At 43.3% G+C, this 18023-nt stretch overlaps 3 protein-coding genes across 7 annotated transcripts; all 3 read left to right on the top strand.

The window, feature by feature from the left end:
* The first annotated feature begins 360 nt into the window (after positions 1 to 360).
* On the top strand, positions 361 to 5689 carry khdrbs1a (KH domain containing, RNA binding, signal transduction associated 1a). 2 transcript variants are annotated; one of them, XR_008833114.1, is made up of 11 exons: positions 361 to 728; positions 1148 to 1275; positions 1534 to 1650; positions 1750 to 1896; positions 2319 to 2446; positions 2636 to 2894; positions 3028 to 3104; positions 3202 to 3263; positions 3407 to 3581; positions 5335 to 5390; positions 5472 to 5689. XR_008833114.1 is itself a non-coding variant. In XM_056425586.1 (9 exons), the coding sequence occupies exons 1-9, from the start codon at positions 638 to 640 to the stop codon at positions 3514 to 3516; spliced, it is 1119 nt and encodes a 372-aa protein (XP_056281561.1). In that variant the 5' UTR covers positions 361 to 637; the 3' UTR covers positions 3517 to 4642. The 2 variants fall into 2 exon arrangements, 1 of the variants encoding a protein (XP_056281561.1); XM_056425586.1 differs by lacking the exons at positions 5335 to 5390; positions 5472 to 5689 and having other exon boundaries at positions 3407 to 4642.
* Positions 5690 to 6704: 1015 nt separating this feature from the next.
* On the top strand, positions 6705 to 11338 carry tmem39b (transmembrane protein 39B). The gene is made up of 9 exons (XM_056426412.1): positions 6705 to 6873; positions 7499 to 7755; positions 7908 to 8127; positions 8269 to 8352; positions 8586 to 8740; positions 9967 to 10300; positions 10403 to 10590; positions 10686 to 10806; positions 10961 to 11338. The coding sequence occupies exons 2-9, from the start codon at positions 7625 to 7627 to the stop codon at positions 11192 to 11194; spliced, it is 1467 nt and encodes a 488-aa protein (XP_056282387.1). The 5' UTR covers positions 6705 to 6873; positions 7499 to 7624; the 3' UTR covers positions 11195 to 11338.
* Positions 11339 to 12861: 1523 nt separating this feature from the next.
* On the top strand, positions 12862 to 17812 carry ccdc28b (coiled-coil domain containing 28B). Of its 4 annotated transcripts, XM_056426306.1 has the most exons (6): positions 13232 to 13394; positions 14391 to 14810; positions 15223 to 15392; positions 15591 to 15745; positions 16673 to 16695; positions 16817 to 17812. In XM_056426306.1, the coding sequence occupies exons 2-6, from the start codon at positions 14569 to 14571 to the stop codon at positions 16869 to 16871; spliced, it is 645 nt and encodes a 214-aa protein (XP_056282281.1). In that variant the 5' UTR covers positions 13232 to 13394; positions 14391 to 14568; the 3' UTR covers positions 16872 to 17812. The 4 variants fall into 4 exon arrangements, with proteins under 4 accessions (XP_056282279.1, XP_056282281.1, XP_056282278.1 ...); XM_056426304.1 differs by lacking the exon at positions 13232 to 13394 and adding an exon at positions 12862 to 13225 and having other exon boundaries at positions 16673 to 17812; XM_056426303.1 differs by having other exon boundaries at positions 16673 to 17812.
* Positions 17813 to 18023: the final 211 nt, after the last annotated feature.

Consider the following 18023-nt stretch of genomic DNA (forward strand, 5'->3'; position numbering starts at 1 on the left):
ACATGTTCGTCCTGTAAATTATGCAAGGTCCAAAATTGTTTCAAATGGAGGTACCCCATTGTTCCAACAGTACAATAGACACCTACAAATTGAATAGTTCCTATGAAACCACAGCAGAAAAAAATATCCTGCAAGTCTAACCAATAAAATCACGATCCCAGTTTTCAAGAACCAGCATGGAAGGAATATCCACCGTTCAATCGACACGAAGACTATGTTTTAATATAAGAACCACGATCAGCGAGAAGGGTCAGGATCTACAACAATAGGTTCCAATGAATATGCACCGGTTTAATAAGATCACGCCCCCGCTGCCTTTCCCTCCGGATTACCTTGGTGCGCTCCGGCGGTGACGTCATCGCCTCCTCTCGCGTATCTTCCTCCTCCCACCCCGCTGAAATGCAGCTGCGCCATTGCTCCTTTGTCCATTGAAGAGAGCCGCGCGACTTGCAACGGAAAGATACTGGGCCGTCCTGCAATTCGACCGTATATCGTGCCGCAGTCGGAGACATCGGGTCGTCTACTGGGTTGCAGCATCGAACCACCGCAGCGGGGAGAAGTAGTTTAAACCGGCCGTACTGGTGCGTTACGAGCCAAGCGGTACATTTCGACTCGAACCCACAAAGGAAAAATCAAAATGGAAGACACGAAATACCTTCCGGAGCTCCTGGCTGAGAAAGACAGCTTGGATTCGTCGTTCACGCACGCAACCAAACTTATTTCTGCAGGTAATGTGTTTGCTACCTTTTCTAGGCGAATTCAGACTGACGTTACAACGGCGGCATGGCGCGAGGCCTAGCAGCCTTTTGTGTGTTCCCAAACCAGTCCACATCGGCCGATACAGGCCTGAACAATGGCGTAATGAACACGTGGTTGTTGGCGATGTGGGTCAAACTCTTTGTTGAAAATATGCGATGTTTTGTTTAAATATAACGTGCAGTAACTCTTTTCAAAATAATGTAATCTCATGCATGCTTTTTATGAATAAAATATTTGACGTGGAACAATCGCATCTTCGCACCACAGGTCCTTTGGCATCATCGACTCATTGGTGCACGATGTTACATGTATATAATAGACATATGATGCATATGTATCGCGAGTTGGTCTTGAATGCAACACAAACGTCCTTTTTTCTGGTCTGCAGAGATTGAGAGGATTCAGAAAGGCGAAGCCAAGAAAGAGCCCGAGAAGGAAACGTATCTGGACCTGTTTGCCACCAAGAATCTCAAATTGAAAGAGCGGGTTCTCATTCCTACCAAGCAGTACCCACGGGTGAGCGGTCATTTATTGTTTCTCATTTAGTGCTTGACCACTGGATGCGGTGTTTAGTGAATAAATAAATAAAGCCCCAATTCACATAAAAACCATTACATATTAAATAATGCATCTGCTTGAATCACCATCTCATCCAGCTGGGCTCTTCTAGAATTATTGAAGTCATGCATAGGTGCCCTACTAAGCTTGATTCGGCGTGATCTGTTACTGGTAACGTAATCCAATGCTGCAATTAACTTGAAATATCCTCTACAGGTGAACTTTGTTGGTAAGCTTTTGGGACCACAGGGAAGCACGATCAAGAGACTCCAGGAAGATACTGGTGCAAAGATTTCAGTGCTGGGTAAAGGCTCCATGAGGGACAAGAATAAGGTATTTATATAAACATTTCCCTGCACTATTCAAAGGATGTTACCTGTTATTACCCTCATGTTTTGTATGTTAATCATTGCATTTCATCGTTTTTTTCAGGAGGAAGAGTTGAGGAAGGGGGGTGAGGCCAAATATGCTCATCTGTCCATGGAGCTGCATGTGTTCATTGAGGTGATGGCTCCCGTACCAGAAGCCTATATGCGCATAGCTCATGCTATGGAAGAGGTCAAGAAGTTCCTTATCCCGGTATGTGTGGCATGGGAACCTTTTGCACCCAGTTACAGAATTGTTTAGGGTGCGCGACACAGCGTAACACTTTGATAGTTACCATGGCAATCAACTGCCGTAAAAAATTTTTTTTTATAGTAACTCATGAAATAAAGAATAATAACCCAGTTATTCAATGTGTTACTGTTATTAGTAATGAGAAGTGTTCTGTCAATATTGCGTAATTTGTTTTACATTGGGACGAGTGATTTTGTATCCATTTTCATTTAAATGAAACGGAAAGTCCTATATTACATGAGACAATAATAATACAGTGGTAACATACAATATAATTAAATGATGACCACAGCTTTCAGAAAAGTATAACGGTTTGTGTTGTCATCGACGCCTCCCCGGCTGTCCCATGAAAATGGCAAATTGACTTTTGGTCTTGTCTGTAGGAGCCCGGAGAGCACGAGCAGTACATGGATCCTCACTTCTTGAATGGATCCCAGGATGGCTCAGGCAGGGGGCGAGGGGGTCACCTCGGAAGAGGCAGGGGTGGACCACCTGGCGCTGGAGGACCACGGTAGGAGCCGAATTTCACGACAATACCACTAACATCTACAGCAGTGCATTGTAGCACCCTCTGGGGAAAAAATAATTAGTTAACAGCACTCATTTTATTAAAACGGTGACATTACCCTCAATTAAATTGCTAGTTTTAAGGATCCATTTTCTGTTGATCACGTTTTAAAGCCTGGTTAACCATCCACAGGGGGCGAGGGATGCCACGTGGTGCTCCCCGAGGAGCAATGCGTGGAGGCGGACCACGGGGGGGATTAGGGCGTGGCAACGGGCATAGGGGTGCACCATCAGGTAGAGGTGGACCGCCGACTGCTCCTAATAGAGGGGGCTCGGCACCCCGCTCTAGACCACCTGCAGCTGGGGCTCCAAGAATGCTCCCCTCTGCAGCCATGTCCCACCAGGGTCCTCCCTCAGCATCACAGTCCAAAGCTGATGGCTATGAAGACTATGTAAGTTGCTTCCTTCCTGGTTTCTGCTTTTCAATCTTGCAAGACCATAAGGTGTAATGTGGGTTCCTTTGGTTGCATTAGTCGACGTGATTTGTATTGTCTAACATACTTTAAAAACATTTTTTTATTGTAGCCTGCATATGAAGAGCAGTATGCAGAGCCTGCCTATGAAGGATACGACAATTATTACAATCAGCAACCGGCACCTGCGTAAGTCAATATTAAGTTGTGACCTGACTACTAACTCTGAATATTACAAATTGTTTCACAAATAAGCCTTATACTCGCACTACTCTACTGCCCACAGGGATACTGAATATTATGATTATGGACACGGCGAGGCCCCGGAAACCCCGTACGAGCCTTATGGTAAGATAATTACATTTTTAACACTTAATAATTGAAACACTTGCTTTTTGTTGTCACGTTCACACTGAGGACACTTGTGGAACACTGATTGGACGTCCTGGCTACCTCGTTAATGATTTGTTCCTGTGTTTCTGTCTTTGTAGCTCAAGATGAGTGGGACAACTCATGGTCCAGCACCGGGGCTGGAGGCAAGACCGCCGCCCCCAGGCAGTCGAAGGGAACGTATAGAGAGCATCCCTATGGAAGATACTGAACGGCTACTGGTAGAGAGTTGCTATGGCAACTGTCTCCGATTGTAACTCACTGAACTTTTCAAAAGTAATTTCCCTCTCGTTTGTTCCCTTTTTTTATGGTTTTATTTTATTTTTTGTTTTTTAAACTCGGTAGACGTTTCGTTGGATGTATCATAGAGTGCCAGAGGAGGAACATGTAGACGGAGCTTTTCGTTGTTTAACTGTTTCCATTTAATGTTTGTTTCAGTTGCGTAGTTGGCAGGTCCTAGTGACATAACCCTAACAAAGAAACAAGAGTACAATTTTAATGATTTATCATTTGAGTTAATTTCATCTGAACAAAATGTGACTGTGGCGATAAATTCTTCTCACGTAGGCTGCATTCTTCTAAAAGTCCTTCATGACTGGACAAAAATGATTCACAATGCCTCAATGTAACTTCACTAACTGTCACAAACTCGAATACAGTCCAGAGCCGTTTTGATAAAAGCAAAAGTCTTATCTTATATTTGTTCATACTACAATACAAATCTAGTCTGGTGTGAAGTTATAGATTATCCTAAAATACTATTGCAAACCATTTGGCAAAGAGAAATGCTTCTATTTTTGCCCCACTTTACAATTGATATATTGTGATCTGTCCGGACTATTACTTGCGAAATCAACGCTGATCGACTAATTCTTGTAAAGCTTGAAGGATGAACAATCCTTACTGTGTGAGAGGAAGGCAGCAGCCAACTCAATATTTTGTACATAACCTTAGGAAAACTGTGTATGCTTTAAGCCGTACAGTCTCCCAAATGCATAATGCCTGTGTACCTTTGGCTAAATAGGATACTAAATATATCCCCAAATGTTTTTCTGCAGTGCGTGTTTCAATAAAGTTTCTAGTTTCTTTTTAATCAAACTAAACATGGTATTTTGCCTTTGTTGTACCAAAGGAATGCCTTCAGTTTGTGAAAGTGGTCCTCAATGGTTTCTCAACAACGCTGATTAAGCTGTATGTATACACGTTAGCCTGACAAAATACAAAAGCGGTGTAATGACATGGAGCTTATCCTCTTCATCTGTTTTCAAAACTTATCTAAATGACACTTGTAATGTCGCCTTCAAAAACAATAAAATAAAGCTCATTCCTTGAGGTAATGTGCTGCCAAGTACATGTTTTGAATTGAGAATGATGTAGTGCTTGAACATGTCATTAACCTTCAGTTAGTGCATCTATTCAAGCTCAAGAGAGCATTGTATCTTCAGCCACGTGAAATAACTGAATTTCACCAGTATTCCAAATCAAGCTTGCAGGGATCTTACTTGACTTTGATGCAAAGTCTCGCTGGCTGGTTTTTATAAGAGAAAAAAATCGCAGAGGAGAGGATTCTAAAAGCCTAAAGATCGCCACAAGAAGGTAAAACTAACCCCAACACTCATTTGTTAGATTTGTTTTGTTTTGTTTTCTGTGCAAAACATCAAGTAATGAAAGTCATCCAAAACATATCAAAAACATTGAAGTACAAAATTATGCTATCTAGTTATTTCCGAGCACAATAAGCCGTTCAAAACAATCAGAAATGGTTGTGATGCAACTCTTGCTCAAATAAAACCAATAGTGGTCCATTCATTTCACTCAATACTTACCTATTTCCATCTTGATAATTTCTGTAGAATGTAGATTAATGAAATTTAGTAGTTGCACTCAAAGCGTTAAAACTTCCCATTGGTGGACAAAACCTTTCAGCTTGAGTTGCATTATACTTTTGTAGTATAAAGTTAGTTTTGCATGTGTGTTGTTCATGAAGTCACTGGTGTGTCCAAGATCTCATTTCTGTTTCTCTTCTTAGGTTGTCAGAGAACTGTGCAGTTGACACATTGAACTCCAGCTTGCCAGGCTTTCATGGTCAGTTGAGAAGATATTGCGTGGTATTGTTGGCATTTTTGTTTTGCTGTTGAGATTATTGACATTCTCTTGTCATAACAGGTCCATTGAAAGTCCCTGGAAAGAGCAGAGGCCTTGCTGTGTGACTGAGGCTGACTGCTAACCCCTTTTAAGGGATTTGTAGTTTAAAAAAAATACTTTTCATGATGTGATCATGTGGCATTTTAATGTTTTTTTATGGAAGTGTCCAGATTTAAATTATTTGTACACAAGTAGACTGCCTTTTTTATGAAAAAATAAAGTTTTTGTTAAGACTTAAATTGTGTTTCCTGTTCAGTTAAATGTGTTTTGGTCGCCGTATGTAGTCTGTCCATATTTGCTGGATGGTTTCCTATATTTGAGGTGGCACTCAGTCTTTGATAAGAAAATAAAGGGTCTTGCTTCTCAGTCTTGTCTGCTATTACATATTAATCCTAATTCCAGTGTTGTCTGGTTTCAAGTTAACTGTCCCAGATTTAGCAAATAAACTACTGTTGATCTTTCCTGGTTGCCTTTTGAAGACCCAGGACAAGCAGGCTCATGGTGAAATGGTTTTAAGGAAAAAGAGCATTGTTTGGCCCAACAGACGATGCATTTTAAACTGCATACTGTCGCTCATCACTGTTGACACACGGTCTTGATGACCTGTTCACACATACAAACTAGGATTTGTAAAGTGGGAGAAGCCTGAGGCCTTTGGTGGTAGTTAAACTGATATAAATAATTTTATTTCTACCTTTTTTAAAATGTAGCCCAAAACAAATCTGAACATATTCCGTTCCTCATCATGCCCTTCCCAGTTAGTCATGGCTCGCGTTCTGCCAATTTTAAACTATCAATACAAATTCCCATTTTCTCCAATCATGTAAACAAGTTGCACCAAACCAACATACCTGTATACACACAGTTAATATTAAATTACATCTTTATTTCAGACACATTAGTTCACTCATGCTGTCTCGACCCTGCAGGTGTATAACCGTGTAAGTACATCGTTACCGCTCGTGTAAGTACACGTTACCGCTCGTGTAAGTACACGTTACCGCTCGTGTAAGTACACGTTACCGCTGTACGTTATCGCTCGTGTAAGTACACGTTACCGCTCGTGTAAGTACACGTTACCGCTGTACACGTTACCGCTCGTGTAAGTACACGTTACCGCTCGTGTAAGTACACGTTATCGCTCGTGTAAGTACACGTTACCGCTCGTGTAAGTACACGTTACCGCTCGTGTAAGTACACGTTACCGCTCGTGTAATACCCCTTTAAATGACTCTCCTCCCACAGGTCGCCACCTGATCCGCGCCCCCATCTATCAACGGCTAGTTTCACATCAACAATGACTGTCTTCGCTCATTTCGATGGAAAACACGCCAGTATTTTAAATCATATTTTGAAGATTTACTGCGTCTGACTTGTTGTGGATGCAACCGAGCAGCTTGTAGCGCCGGTAACAGAGACACTGGTGAGTTACTGCACTTGTCGGGCCCGGTAGCTCGGTGAGCAGCTAGCTAGTCAGAGACACTGTTAGCTTAGGCCTCAAATCTTTTATTTCATCAAGCATGGTCTTGGCGGACAGCCCGTTGAACGGGGGTCCACGTTGGTGTGGCGCTCTGCCTCGTGTCTCGCACTGAACCGGCTCATGGGAACTAAATGACCGGGAAGAGAGCCGATTGTGTTGCTTCTTTGCTAGCTTGTAATGTTAGCTTCCGCAACAGACAACGTGCCCCATATAGAGAGATGCATCTCTCCATATCCAAGTTATAGAGAGATGCATAGCCTAACTAATCGTGCATGATTTACACGAGGGTGATTTTTTTTCTTCTTCTTGCACATGTAACTTGCATGCAAGTGCTTTGATTTGCCACGAAGCCTCCCACTTGTATTTATGTGTTTATGTCGTGGTTGTTATGACTGTGCACCACTCCTTTCGTCAACTCTGCGACTAATCCAATCACTCAGCGAAATATAACTTCATCAGCGCCTGATGCTCCGCCTTGGGACTTCTGTCCCACGTGATGTCGCGGACTGATTTTAAAGCACTTCCACCCGTTGGTCAATTCATGTTATTCCGCTGTTTGACATTCTAGATCGGCCTCCTCGAGCTCAGTGACCCGCCTCCGCGTGAACCGATACAAGCACAAGGAGGGAAATCGTACAAATAAAAAATAAAAACAGTGTGTCGCTGGGAGAAGTGAGCCGTGGGTGTGTCTGCGATGGCCGGTGGAAGGAGAGGGGCGAACCGTACCACGTACTGCAGACCTCCGCTGAGCAATGAACCGGGCTCGGTCAGCAACGGGAACCACTCCACCAGCTCCCCGGTCACCGGGGTGCGATCTCGGACGAGGTGAGCTCTGACATGCGCCTGCTTGAAACACACAGAGGGAGTTGAGAAGTGCCGGTTGCAGCCTGGGAGTCTCGATGCCCCTGTCCCACTCCAGTGGTCCCAGTCCCACGTTCTCACAGAGTGATGTAATACAGCTGTGGTTTTGTCTCCAGGAATGGTTCGGGGACGTGCATGTCCAATCCCCCGCTGGCTGCGCAGACGGTGGTTCCTCTGAAGCACTGTAAGATCCCCGAGTTATCCGTGGATCGCAACGTGCTGTTCGAGCTCCATCTTTTCTTCTGCCACCTCATCGCCCTGTTTGTCCATTACGTCAACATCTACAAGACTGTGTGGTGGTACCCCCCATCGCACCCTCCCTCACACACGTCGTTGGTGAGCACACCGTGGTCAGCTCTTGGCTGATGGTTGTAGTTTTTGGGTGTTGTTTTCAGCGGTCATTTTATCTGCCATACTGTGTCTCTGTTTGGACATTTGTGGGAGAAAATAATCTTGAGTCCATCTCGTTATTTACAGAACTTCCACCTCATTGATTATAACATGCTGGTGTTCACGATCATCATACTGGCCAGGAGGTTAATTGCAGCAATTGTTAAAGAGGTAAGAGTTACATTTTGGCTTCTACCTTTTTGGATTGTTTCTTTCGTCCCTCACATGTGTTGCTATGCGTTTCAATATGAAATGGCACAAGTCATGTCGCTGTATTTGATGCAAGGGTTCGAAGTAAAGAACTACAGATATATGTGTTTTTTCTCTCTCACATCTTTGATTCTGTTCGGCTGTGAATACAAATCTAAAGGCAACGTTGTATTAATGTGAGTATTTTGTCTCAGGCATCACAGAGTGGGAAACTATCCTTCCCTCATTCGATCTTCCTGGTGATGGCTCGGTTCGCTGTGCTAACGCTGACCGGCTGGAGCCTGTGTCGCTCCCTTATTTACCTCTTCAGGACCTACTCTGTCCTCAGCCTGCTCTTCCTCTGCTACCCGTGAGTAGACACAAGGAGAACAAAGAGGGTTGTACTCGATTGACATCATCATCAAACTTTTATGACAGACTCATGGGACAGATAGTACAAAACATTTAAAAACATACAAAACCACAAGCAAAACACAAACAAAGAACAAAGAACTACACATGCCTTATAAATAGACAGCTGTACCAGTGTCTCCACAGCTGGGACTGGTAGCGTGTCGTGCTGAATTTTATATTTGATAAAAACATGATAATCTCATTTTCTGAGTCATCAACCCGGCAGATAAACTTGTGCATTAAATTTCTTAAAACTGCGTTAAATGTGTTGACTCCTGCCGCCACAAACATCTCGCTGGCACGAGTCCACCTCGGTCTCTTCAACAATATCCTCATGGCGTCATTGTAGGCCACTTTCAGTCTCCGGAGGCTTGCTTTTTTGTCGTGTGCCGCGTACCGAGGTGAAAGAAAATACTTTTGGTGTTTTCCATGTTGTCCATACACATTATAAAAGTCTCAACGTAATGCATAGTTCATATGTTGCTGCTGTTGTCTTTGCGTTCATATCGTCCCCATCTTTGGGGATTGGATACAGCTCGACGTCAAATGGGTTTCAAATAGTTTTTGCTGAAACAAGCTGTATACAAGGTTGGCAAAAAATTTAATTGAAACACGACTTTTTAATATCCGGTTTATTCAATATTAATAACATGTCTGGACACGGTTGTCCATGGTATCTTTACTTGCAAACACTTTTAGTATAATTGGCCTTTCTCCTAACAAGCAGCGGTGTGCAGAACGTCGTGAAGTTTCATGACGTGGTACAAAGATATTTATTGCCATTATAAATATATATTCAATTCAATTCAATTCAGTTTATTTGTATAGCCCAATTTCACAAATTACAAATTTGTCTCGTCTCGCTTTAATACAATCTGTATATACATATCCCCCCCCCAAAACAAAACCTCAGAAAAAAAAACAAAACTCCCAAAAGGAGGAAAAAAAAAAAAAAGGAAGAACAGGAGAGGAGAGCAAGAGAGGAGGATCCCATGATGATGGAGATGCAATAGATGTGTGTGACAGAAGAAGAATATATTCATACATATATATATATATTTATCAATGCAGACTGTTGTGTTGTAAATGTTTGTTTTCACTGTGAGTCTTTGCTCAGCCACCCTGGCAGTGTGGATTTGAGGCTTTAGGCTATCGTAAAAGTAAGCTGTTGTTTGTCCACAGATTCGGGATGTATATTCCATTCTTCCGGCTGAGCTGTGACTTCCGGCGAGCAGGTCTGCTCTCCCCCGTTGCCAGCATCGGCTCCAAAGAGGTCGGCAGCATGGGCCGAGGCCGGGACTACCTGACCGTGCTAAAGGAGACGTGGAAGCAGCATACCAGCCAGCTGTACGGCGTCCAGGCCATGCCGACTCATGCCTGCTGCCTCTCCCCGGATCTCATCCGCAAGGAGGTGGAGTACCTGAAGATGGACTTCAACTGGAGGATGAAGGAGGTGCTGGTCAGCTCGATGCTCAGTGCTTACTACGTCGCCTTTGTCCCCGTCTGGTTTGTCAAGGTAAGAAACCGTCTTTCTTGTAACTTTCTACACGTTAATAATTGAATATGCTATAATCTCACTTCCTTCTTCTTTTTTTCTCGCCCGTATATTCCCTCTCAGAGTACACAGTACGTGGACAAGCGCTGGTCTTGTGAGCTGTTCATCCTGGTGTCAGTCAGTACGTCAGTCATCCTCATGAGACACCTGCTGCCCCCTCGATACTGTGACCTGCTTCACAAAGCAGCGGCTCACCTGGGCTGCTGGCAGAAAGTCGACCCCTCGCTCTGCTCCAACGTTCTGCAGCACATGTGCGTACCGCTCCTCGTGTATCACGGGGCTCTCGGTCCATGTTGACGAGTTAGATTCAAATCCTCATTACAATCCGCTGTCTCTCTTTGCCCAGATGGACGGAAGAGTACATGTGGCCACAGGGAGTCCTGGTCAAACATAATAAGAACGTGTACAAGGCCATGGGTCACTACAATGTTGCCGTTCCGTCAGACGTGTCCCATTATCGCTTCTATGTGAGTATTCCTCGATGAACCGGTCCTGTGGATACTAGACATCACAGATCTCCTGTCCTGCCTGTTTGATCAAATATATGCAGTATTATAAAAAGGCAGCTACTTGCACATACTTTGTCTGATGACTGCATCCTGTCTCTCTCCCTCGCCTCAGTTCTTCTTCAACAGGCCTTTACGGATATTGAACATACTCATCATGCTGGAAGGTGCCATGATATTCTACCAGCTCTACTCGTTAATATGTTCAGAAAAGTGGCATCAGACAATATCACTAGCTCTGATTCTCTTCAGCAACTACTACGCCTTCTTCAAGCTGCTCAGAGACAGAATAGTCCTAGGAAAGGCATACTCGTACTCAAACAGCTCATCAGACCAGAAAGTCAGTTAGATTTGAGTTGTTATTGTCCGCATTCACTTTGGAACAACAAAAACAAGCCGAAGAGCTCTGTATTTTTTCTACAAACTGCATTTTGTGTCACGTTTCTGTTCTGATCTGCCATAATAAAAAGACATATTTTTGTATTACTTTAAAGGTTTGTTAGTTGTATTTGGTCCTGATGTTTCCATTCTGACCACAAGACACCTCTGTGCCTCAAAGGTTAGACTCAACATTTGAACTGTTTCTCAGTCGATAGGTACATTTTGGTTGACGGGTTGCACAAACTTATTTTGTAATGTTTTAAATACACTTTTATTTGGCTATTGAACATGTATGGATGCAAAGTTTAATGGAATCAAAGAGTCATTGTTTTTTATTGATTACATTACATTTAATTTAGCTGATGCTTTCATCCAAAGCAACTACAATGTCTTTGTGTGGGTTTGCCTTGGAAACTGAACTTATATTAACACACTGCACAGAGTAAGATACATAAACTTACATACAACGCACTTATACTCAAAGTTATAACATACTAGTGTGTAATTCACATAGTATACTCACATTTGAAACCAAAATACAAATGTTGAAATACCCACTTTGTGGTTCAAGATTGTTCATTTTTAACTGACCTTAATTTCCATTTCCTGGATCTGAGAAATGTGATGTCCTCCAGAATGTCATTGACTCAGATAAAGTACATGTGAGCTGCTCTTATTTAAGGAAGGTCATGACCTACTGCTTTAAATGTGTTAGTGACCAACATGTAACCTGAATATGATTTATCATTTAATCATTAATCATTTATATCAGAATCAGTTTCAAGTGTGAACGCATACACTGAATATGACGTATCTAATTAATGTACATGACATACGGCTAAAAAGCGCAGAACAATCATTTGACTACTCAAAACATGTGAGACATCTCCCGAAATGTGAGAGAAGATGTGCTCCCCATGTTTTAGTCTTCTACAAAACTCATGGTCAACTCCGACCAGTGTTCACACACAGCACAGTGCTATATCATTCTTTAGATCAAAGTGCCTCCATTAAGATGATGTCATTTTGTCAGAGGGGCGAAGACATCGACAGCAGAGATGATGAATGAATATGACATCACAGTGATGATGGTGCAGTGATGAATAGTAACGAAGGTTAAAGTGGGAAGCACAGGTAAGAATAAACCAACTGACTTTATTTTTTAATAATCATTATTTATTGCCTCACACATGCTCACTCTTCCATATAGGAATGTTAGGTTCTAAAACGACACAAATATAACAAGTAAATACATGATTTATATACGAATTAACCATGAACATTAAATATCATAAAATAAAAACAGCATTAAAATACGTCGGTATCTATAACCGTCCTAGATCAAAGACAGGTACATAGAACTACATGTATGGTTTATATACACCTGTACTGCCATCTGCTGGTGGAACAAGTGAACACTGCGTCTCCTCATAAAGACTCTGCTCTGCCTTCAAGAAACAGCACAATATGTTGGAAAATTGCACGAGTGCTAACAGCAAAAAACTCTGCACACAAACATGACTTTGATTAAACTCTATTATTTGTCTATAATCCTTCTATTGCCGCGGCTTTTATTTTGACAGACTCGTACTTCCGGGTGGCTTTGCGTCTGTCTTCAAGAGAACAAAAAAAGAAAAGAAAGATGTGTACAAACCAAAATCGGCTCGTTATTTGAGTTCGGTTATTCGGGTATTTTTGCTTTTGGATGTAGACGAAAAAAAAAGAAAAACCGGTTGTGATTTTCCGTTTTTGTCTTCAACTCGAAAACAAAGAAGATGGTATTCCTGTATTTTCGACTAAACTATAAAGCAGGCAGGATGTTCGCCGCACCTGTTCCACATGAAGAGTAAACAGTGACAATCACCGGCCGCCTGGCTGCTCCTCTCCGCGCACGCACGCGCACAGGCAGAGGGGAGCACTGTCCCTTTAAGACGGACACAACACAACAGCTCCACCAGAGCCGAGCGCATCGATCATGCCGCGCGTTACCTTCTGATCAGTGAGTACCGATGAGTGAGTCCTGCGCTACAGCGGGGATCGATTCAGCAGCAACACCGTGTGTTTATTGAGATTAGTCCCGGTGAGGTCCTCATAGACGATTTTAAATGCGGGAGGAGAAATTTGACGCTTCGCTCAACCGGTTTTCTTTCTGGTGCGTAATTGATTCGGTAAGTCGTATTCTTGTCACTCGTCGATGATAAATGTCCTCTCTCTCACTGAATGTAATACTATAGTGAAGTAAACTGTGGTCTCCATGTCGGGCTGAAAGCAGCTTTTCTCCAGGGTTAAAATACTCCAAGTAAATAAGGATGTCATCGTGTAAAGTTGCCATTGTGTTCAAGTGGCCATCTTTAGATTACGTTACTTTGAGCGGAGGCAGGCGCAGTGTCCCAGCTGTTATAGCTGCTTGTGCTTCATATGAAGCTTTATCTCAGGCATAGAGACCGCCATGACATTAATGCACTCACTTGGGCTGTTGATAACGATAAGCAGCCACTATCATATCACTGAGCCGAATATACCATACAGATAAATGAACAACAAACGAGAGCCATTATAATCCAATATTCTATTTTAATTGTGAGTCAAATATTATAATTTATGACAGGGCTATTCTATTTAGTTGGGCCACTTCAGAATGTAAAATGTGTTTTTCTTCCTGGTCACAAGTGTAAACACCAGCTACAGTCTCAATAATAATGCGAGCAGTATTGATTTTCTCCCTCAGCCATTTGTCTGAAAGCTCCTCTCAGGGTTCATGTTACCCATCTGTGCACTTCAGCTCTTTGAGGAGTGAAGATAACAACAAAGCCTCTGCAGTGTAGCTCTAAACTGGGTTTCTTGATCATTTGTGTAGCATATAATCGGTTTGTTTGTTGGGAAAACTGTTTGAGGCTGTTCTAAAAATATCTTTCTAGGCCACTGCTTCACGCTCTCTCTCTTTACACCAGGGAAGTATTCGAAAAAAAGTCTGAAAATGGCTTCCATTCGAAAATGTAATTTAAATGCAATGACATCATCTTCCTCCCTGTCCCTTTCTATTAAAATGTAGCAGCACCCCGTTAACACTGATTATTTAGATTGCTCTCTGACAACTCTATATTGTTATGATGACCTTGGGATGCTGTTGACCTCATGATCACTATCAAATGTTTTTTTTGCAGATTGGAGAACCCTGAGCTGCAGCACTAGTTTTGGCGCAGTCTCCACGGAGCCCTTTCCTCAGGGAGGGGGAAGGCTGCAGGTTTTCAACTTCCTACCCGCTGTTGCTTCAGGACATCCCGTACAGCGGCCAGGCAGCGCCCCCTCATATCACCCCAGAGTGCTCCACTCGAGAGATCGATGACAATGGAAGACAAACGCAAGAAGCGGAGCCCAAAGGTGTCTCTGCCCCAGCCCCCTCCTCCCCCCATCAACCCACGGAAAATCTCCATCCTGACCGCCAGCAAAAGTGCCACCTTTTCTCTCGGCCTGCCGCAGCCCCCCTCCCCAAAGAACCGAGGAAAGTTTAAGAGGTCCATCGGAGCGGCGGGACAGCCCAAAGAGGTGTTCACGGCTGTCGCCCCTCCACCGAAGATCACCAGGTTGGTGTCACACTGTAACAGGGAGATCCAATAGTAGTTATGCACAGCTGATTCACATGACCTGTGCCTCTTTTAATGTCTTATCATCTCATTCATTTTCAAACATAACTGACTGAAATAGCTCACGAGAGTATCTCTGCCACAGCTACATCTGAGAATAGTAGAACAAGTGTCTGTGGTCTTTAAAAGTCTCTCAGAAATAGATACACTACACGCACTCTGCATTGACATTTTAAAATACAGGGGGAGGTCCACTTTTGTAATATGTTATAATCAGAAAACATATGTCTTGAAAGTGTGACTATCTGTTGCTGAACAATTGGTATGGATGATTGTCAAACTAAATGCTGAACAGGATTGTGATTGACAAGAACAGATTAGGTGTGATCGTGACTGTTTGTTTTCCCCTCAGGCCCCACAAGGAGAAGCCCAGGGCCCCCCAGCCTGCAGGGGCCAGTCGAGTAGTCCAGTCTTCCCCCCTGCAGCACTCGTTTCTCACGGATGTCTCGGACGTGAGAGAGATGGAGGGAGGCCTCCTCAACCTCCTCAATGATTTCCACTCGGGCAAACTACAGGCTTTCGGTAAGATGACCTTGATTAGAGAGGCCACCCAGGGGATACTCTGTGGCGGGCTGAAAACAAAGCGGGTTTGTTCCACGATTCAAACTGCAATCAGATGGTTGTGGGGCTATTTTTACACTTCTGGTGCCATGGAAACACTTGAGACTTCGCTGTAATCCTCCTGCAGCCAGAGGAGATGACACTCGTCTGGTTTCCTAGGGAAGGTGTGCTCCTTCGAGCAGCTGGAGCATGTGCGGGAGATGCAGGAGAAGCTGGCGCGACTGCACTTTAGCCTCGACAGCCACGTGGAGGAGCTCTCAGAGGACCAGAGGAAGTGTGCCTCCGACCACAACCTGGAGCACCTGCTATGCAACGTAAGCAATGCCAACCCCCCCAACCCCTTAAATTACAAGAAATCGTGTTACATTGTCATATCTGTCATGGTGGGTGTTTACTATACATCAGTAAATATCTGCAATTTCTTAAATCCACTTTGATGGATTTTAATGAGTGAGCGTGTTCCACACATTTAGTTTATGGTCTCAACTCTGGCCAAACACTCTATTTACCCTTCAAAAACAACAATACAAATAAAAACCTGGAGAGAACTAAATGGTGATGAGCACGACAGTTACTACCTGTCAATAAAGAGTCATTGAACCTGTCAATCAGGGGGACAATGTCATCAGGGGAATAGTGAAATACTGTAACATGCTTTCTTTGTTCTTTTAAAGAGCGAGAGTGTTAACAAGTCGAGGTCATGACACTCAGGATATCAAAAGCACCCAACCTACTTCTTTCTTCCTTTCACTCTTCCGAGCTGTGAACCTTTCATTAAAGCAGATCAGCCGGCCTGACATTAGTCAGCGGCGTGGACATTGTGGAATGCTCTGCCGAGTTTCTTGTATGTGTGTTAAATGATTATTATTATTATCCAGCACAAACAGCTTGGTGTCGGGCCAAGAATGCCTTGAAAGAGTGTCTATTGTTAGCCTGTTGAGTGGCGCTGGTTACACACGCCTGTGGCTGCTATGTTCGCTGAGGGGAAGTTGCGGTGCCGTGTGAGGGAAGTGAGAAAAGACCATCGGCTCGCGACGGGTCCTCGCCGGCTGTCGCGGCGGAGCAGGAGGAAGTGTGAAGAGACGGCGCCTGTGTGGATGAGAGGGGAAGTGCTTTTGTAAACAACACCATGGTCTGACGATGGGAGTTTATTCAGATAGTGACCTCTCTCTCTCTCACTCTCACACTGCTGTTGTTATTTTCATGGCACCTCTCACCCGTGTGTCCGTTTGTTCCTGCAGCTGGAGGAGCTCAGCACCTCGATGTATCCTTTTCCTCAAATGTTCATTTATGGGAATCTCCCAGCACTCCAGGCACAGACACTGGTTTTAAATAATCCATTTTCACTCCAGGGTTTTGTCCGTGTGAATCCTTAATGTGCTCAGACAAAAGCTCCACTTGGCTGAGAACCAGGACCTGCCCAAGACATCTGCGCCCTGATGAAGTGAGGTGGGGAGGACGGCCACTACACACTCGTCTTCTCCCAACACCGAACCAGTCCGGGTTACCATGGCGTTGATCCCGCTGCCTTAGTGACAGAACGGACAGATCCACAGGAGGAGGAGCCATTTGTATTTATTTTTTTCCATTTGGTTGGCGGAGTAGAGGGAACAATAGAGCGACTCAAGGCAGCAGAGCATGAAATGAACACTCAACCAAAACCATAATCCCTTCACTTATGGCACAATAAATGTGCAGAGGCGTTACTAAGCAGTTGTGTTTGATGAAATATGTAGCGTCCATGTTTTTAGCACGTTCTTCGCACATAACTCGGCTGCAGTTACTCGTTAGGTCATTCTGAACAAAGTATTGAATCCAAGTGTAAGCTTTGGTTCTGTCGGTCACTAAAGCAAAGTTCATGACACTTTCAACAAGTTAGATTCCACAGTATGCCTTATCTTTTGCTTCGTTTCAGAAGGTACACCTCTGTTCGCAAAGTTAAGACCGTTTAGCACTCGTCGACAGCACCACTGTGGTGAGCTCAGAAGTTTTCACTCTTCTTCTGAATGCACTCCCTTTTTTTTATAGCTCTGCTTTTAAAGTTTAATACTGGGAAAGAGACTGGATTTATTAGGAGTTCGTTGAATCTTTGATACATTTTAAAGGGTCTATGTGAAAAGATACAAAATGTATGTCTGATGCTTGTAAAATGATTTATATTATTTGCCGATGTGCGATCCAGCGATTGCATCTGTTGACACTTTTTGTGTGTACTTCATCAGGGTTGCCCTTCTACTGAAACGCTCTAAAATGACATGTCATTTGTCTGATACTGGGTGGTTGGATATCATATTCAAAGAGTTTTGTGTCTGGAAGAAGTCTCTGTACAGTACAAATTCATCATGGCAGCTACTTTTATAATTAAAACGTTTAGGGGGTGAGATTCTGGTTTGCACTGTATTAATTCCAGAATTAGTAGCGGTGTACTCTGGCCATAATATTTTATTCCTGTTAAGATTATTAAAGTTCTGGGTGATCAATCAGAAAATCAAAAGCATTGGTGCAGTTTGTTATTAAAAATATATTGAAATGTAATTTTATTCCAAAGGCCTCTACAGTCACATAATACATTTATATTCTGGCTCCTGCACT

The sequence above is a fragment of the Pseudoliparis swirei genome, chromosome 11 (genome assembly GCF_029220125.1).
Source record: "Pseudoliparis swirei isolate HS2019 ecotype Mariana Trench chromosome 11, NWPU_hadal_v1, whole genome shotgun sequence".
Taxonomy (NCBI): Eukaryota; Metazoa; Chordata; class Actinopteri; order Perciformes; family Liparidae; genus Pseudoliparis; species Pseudoliparis swirei.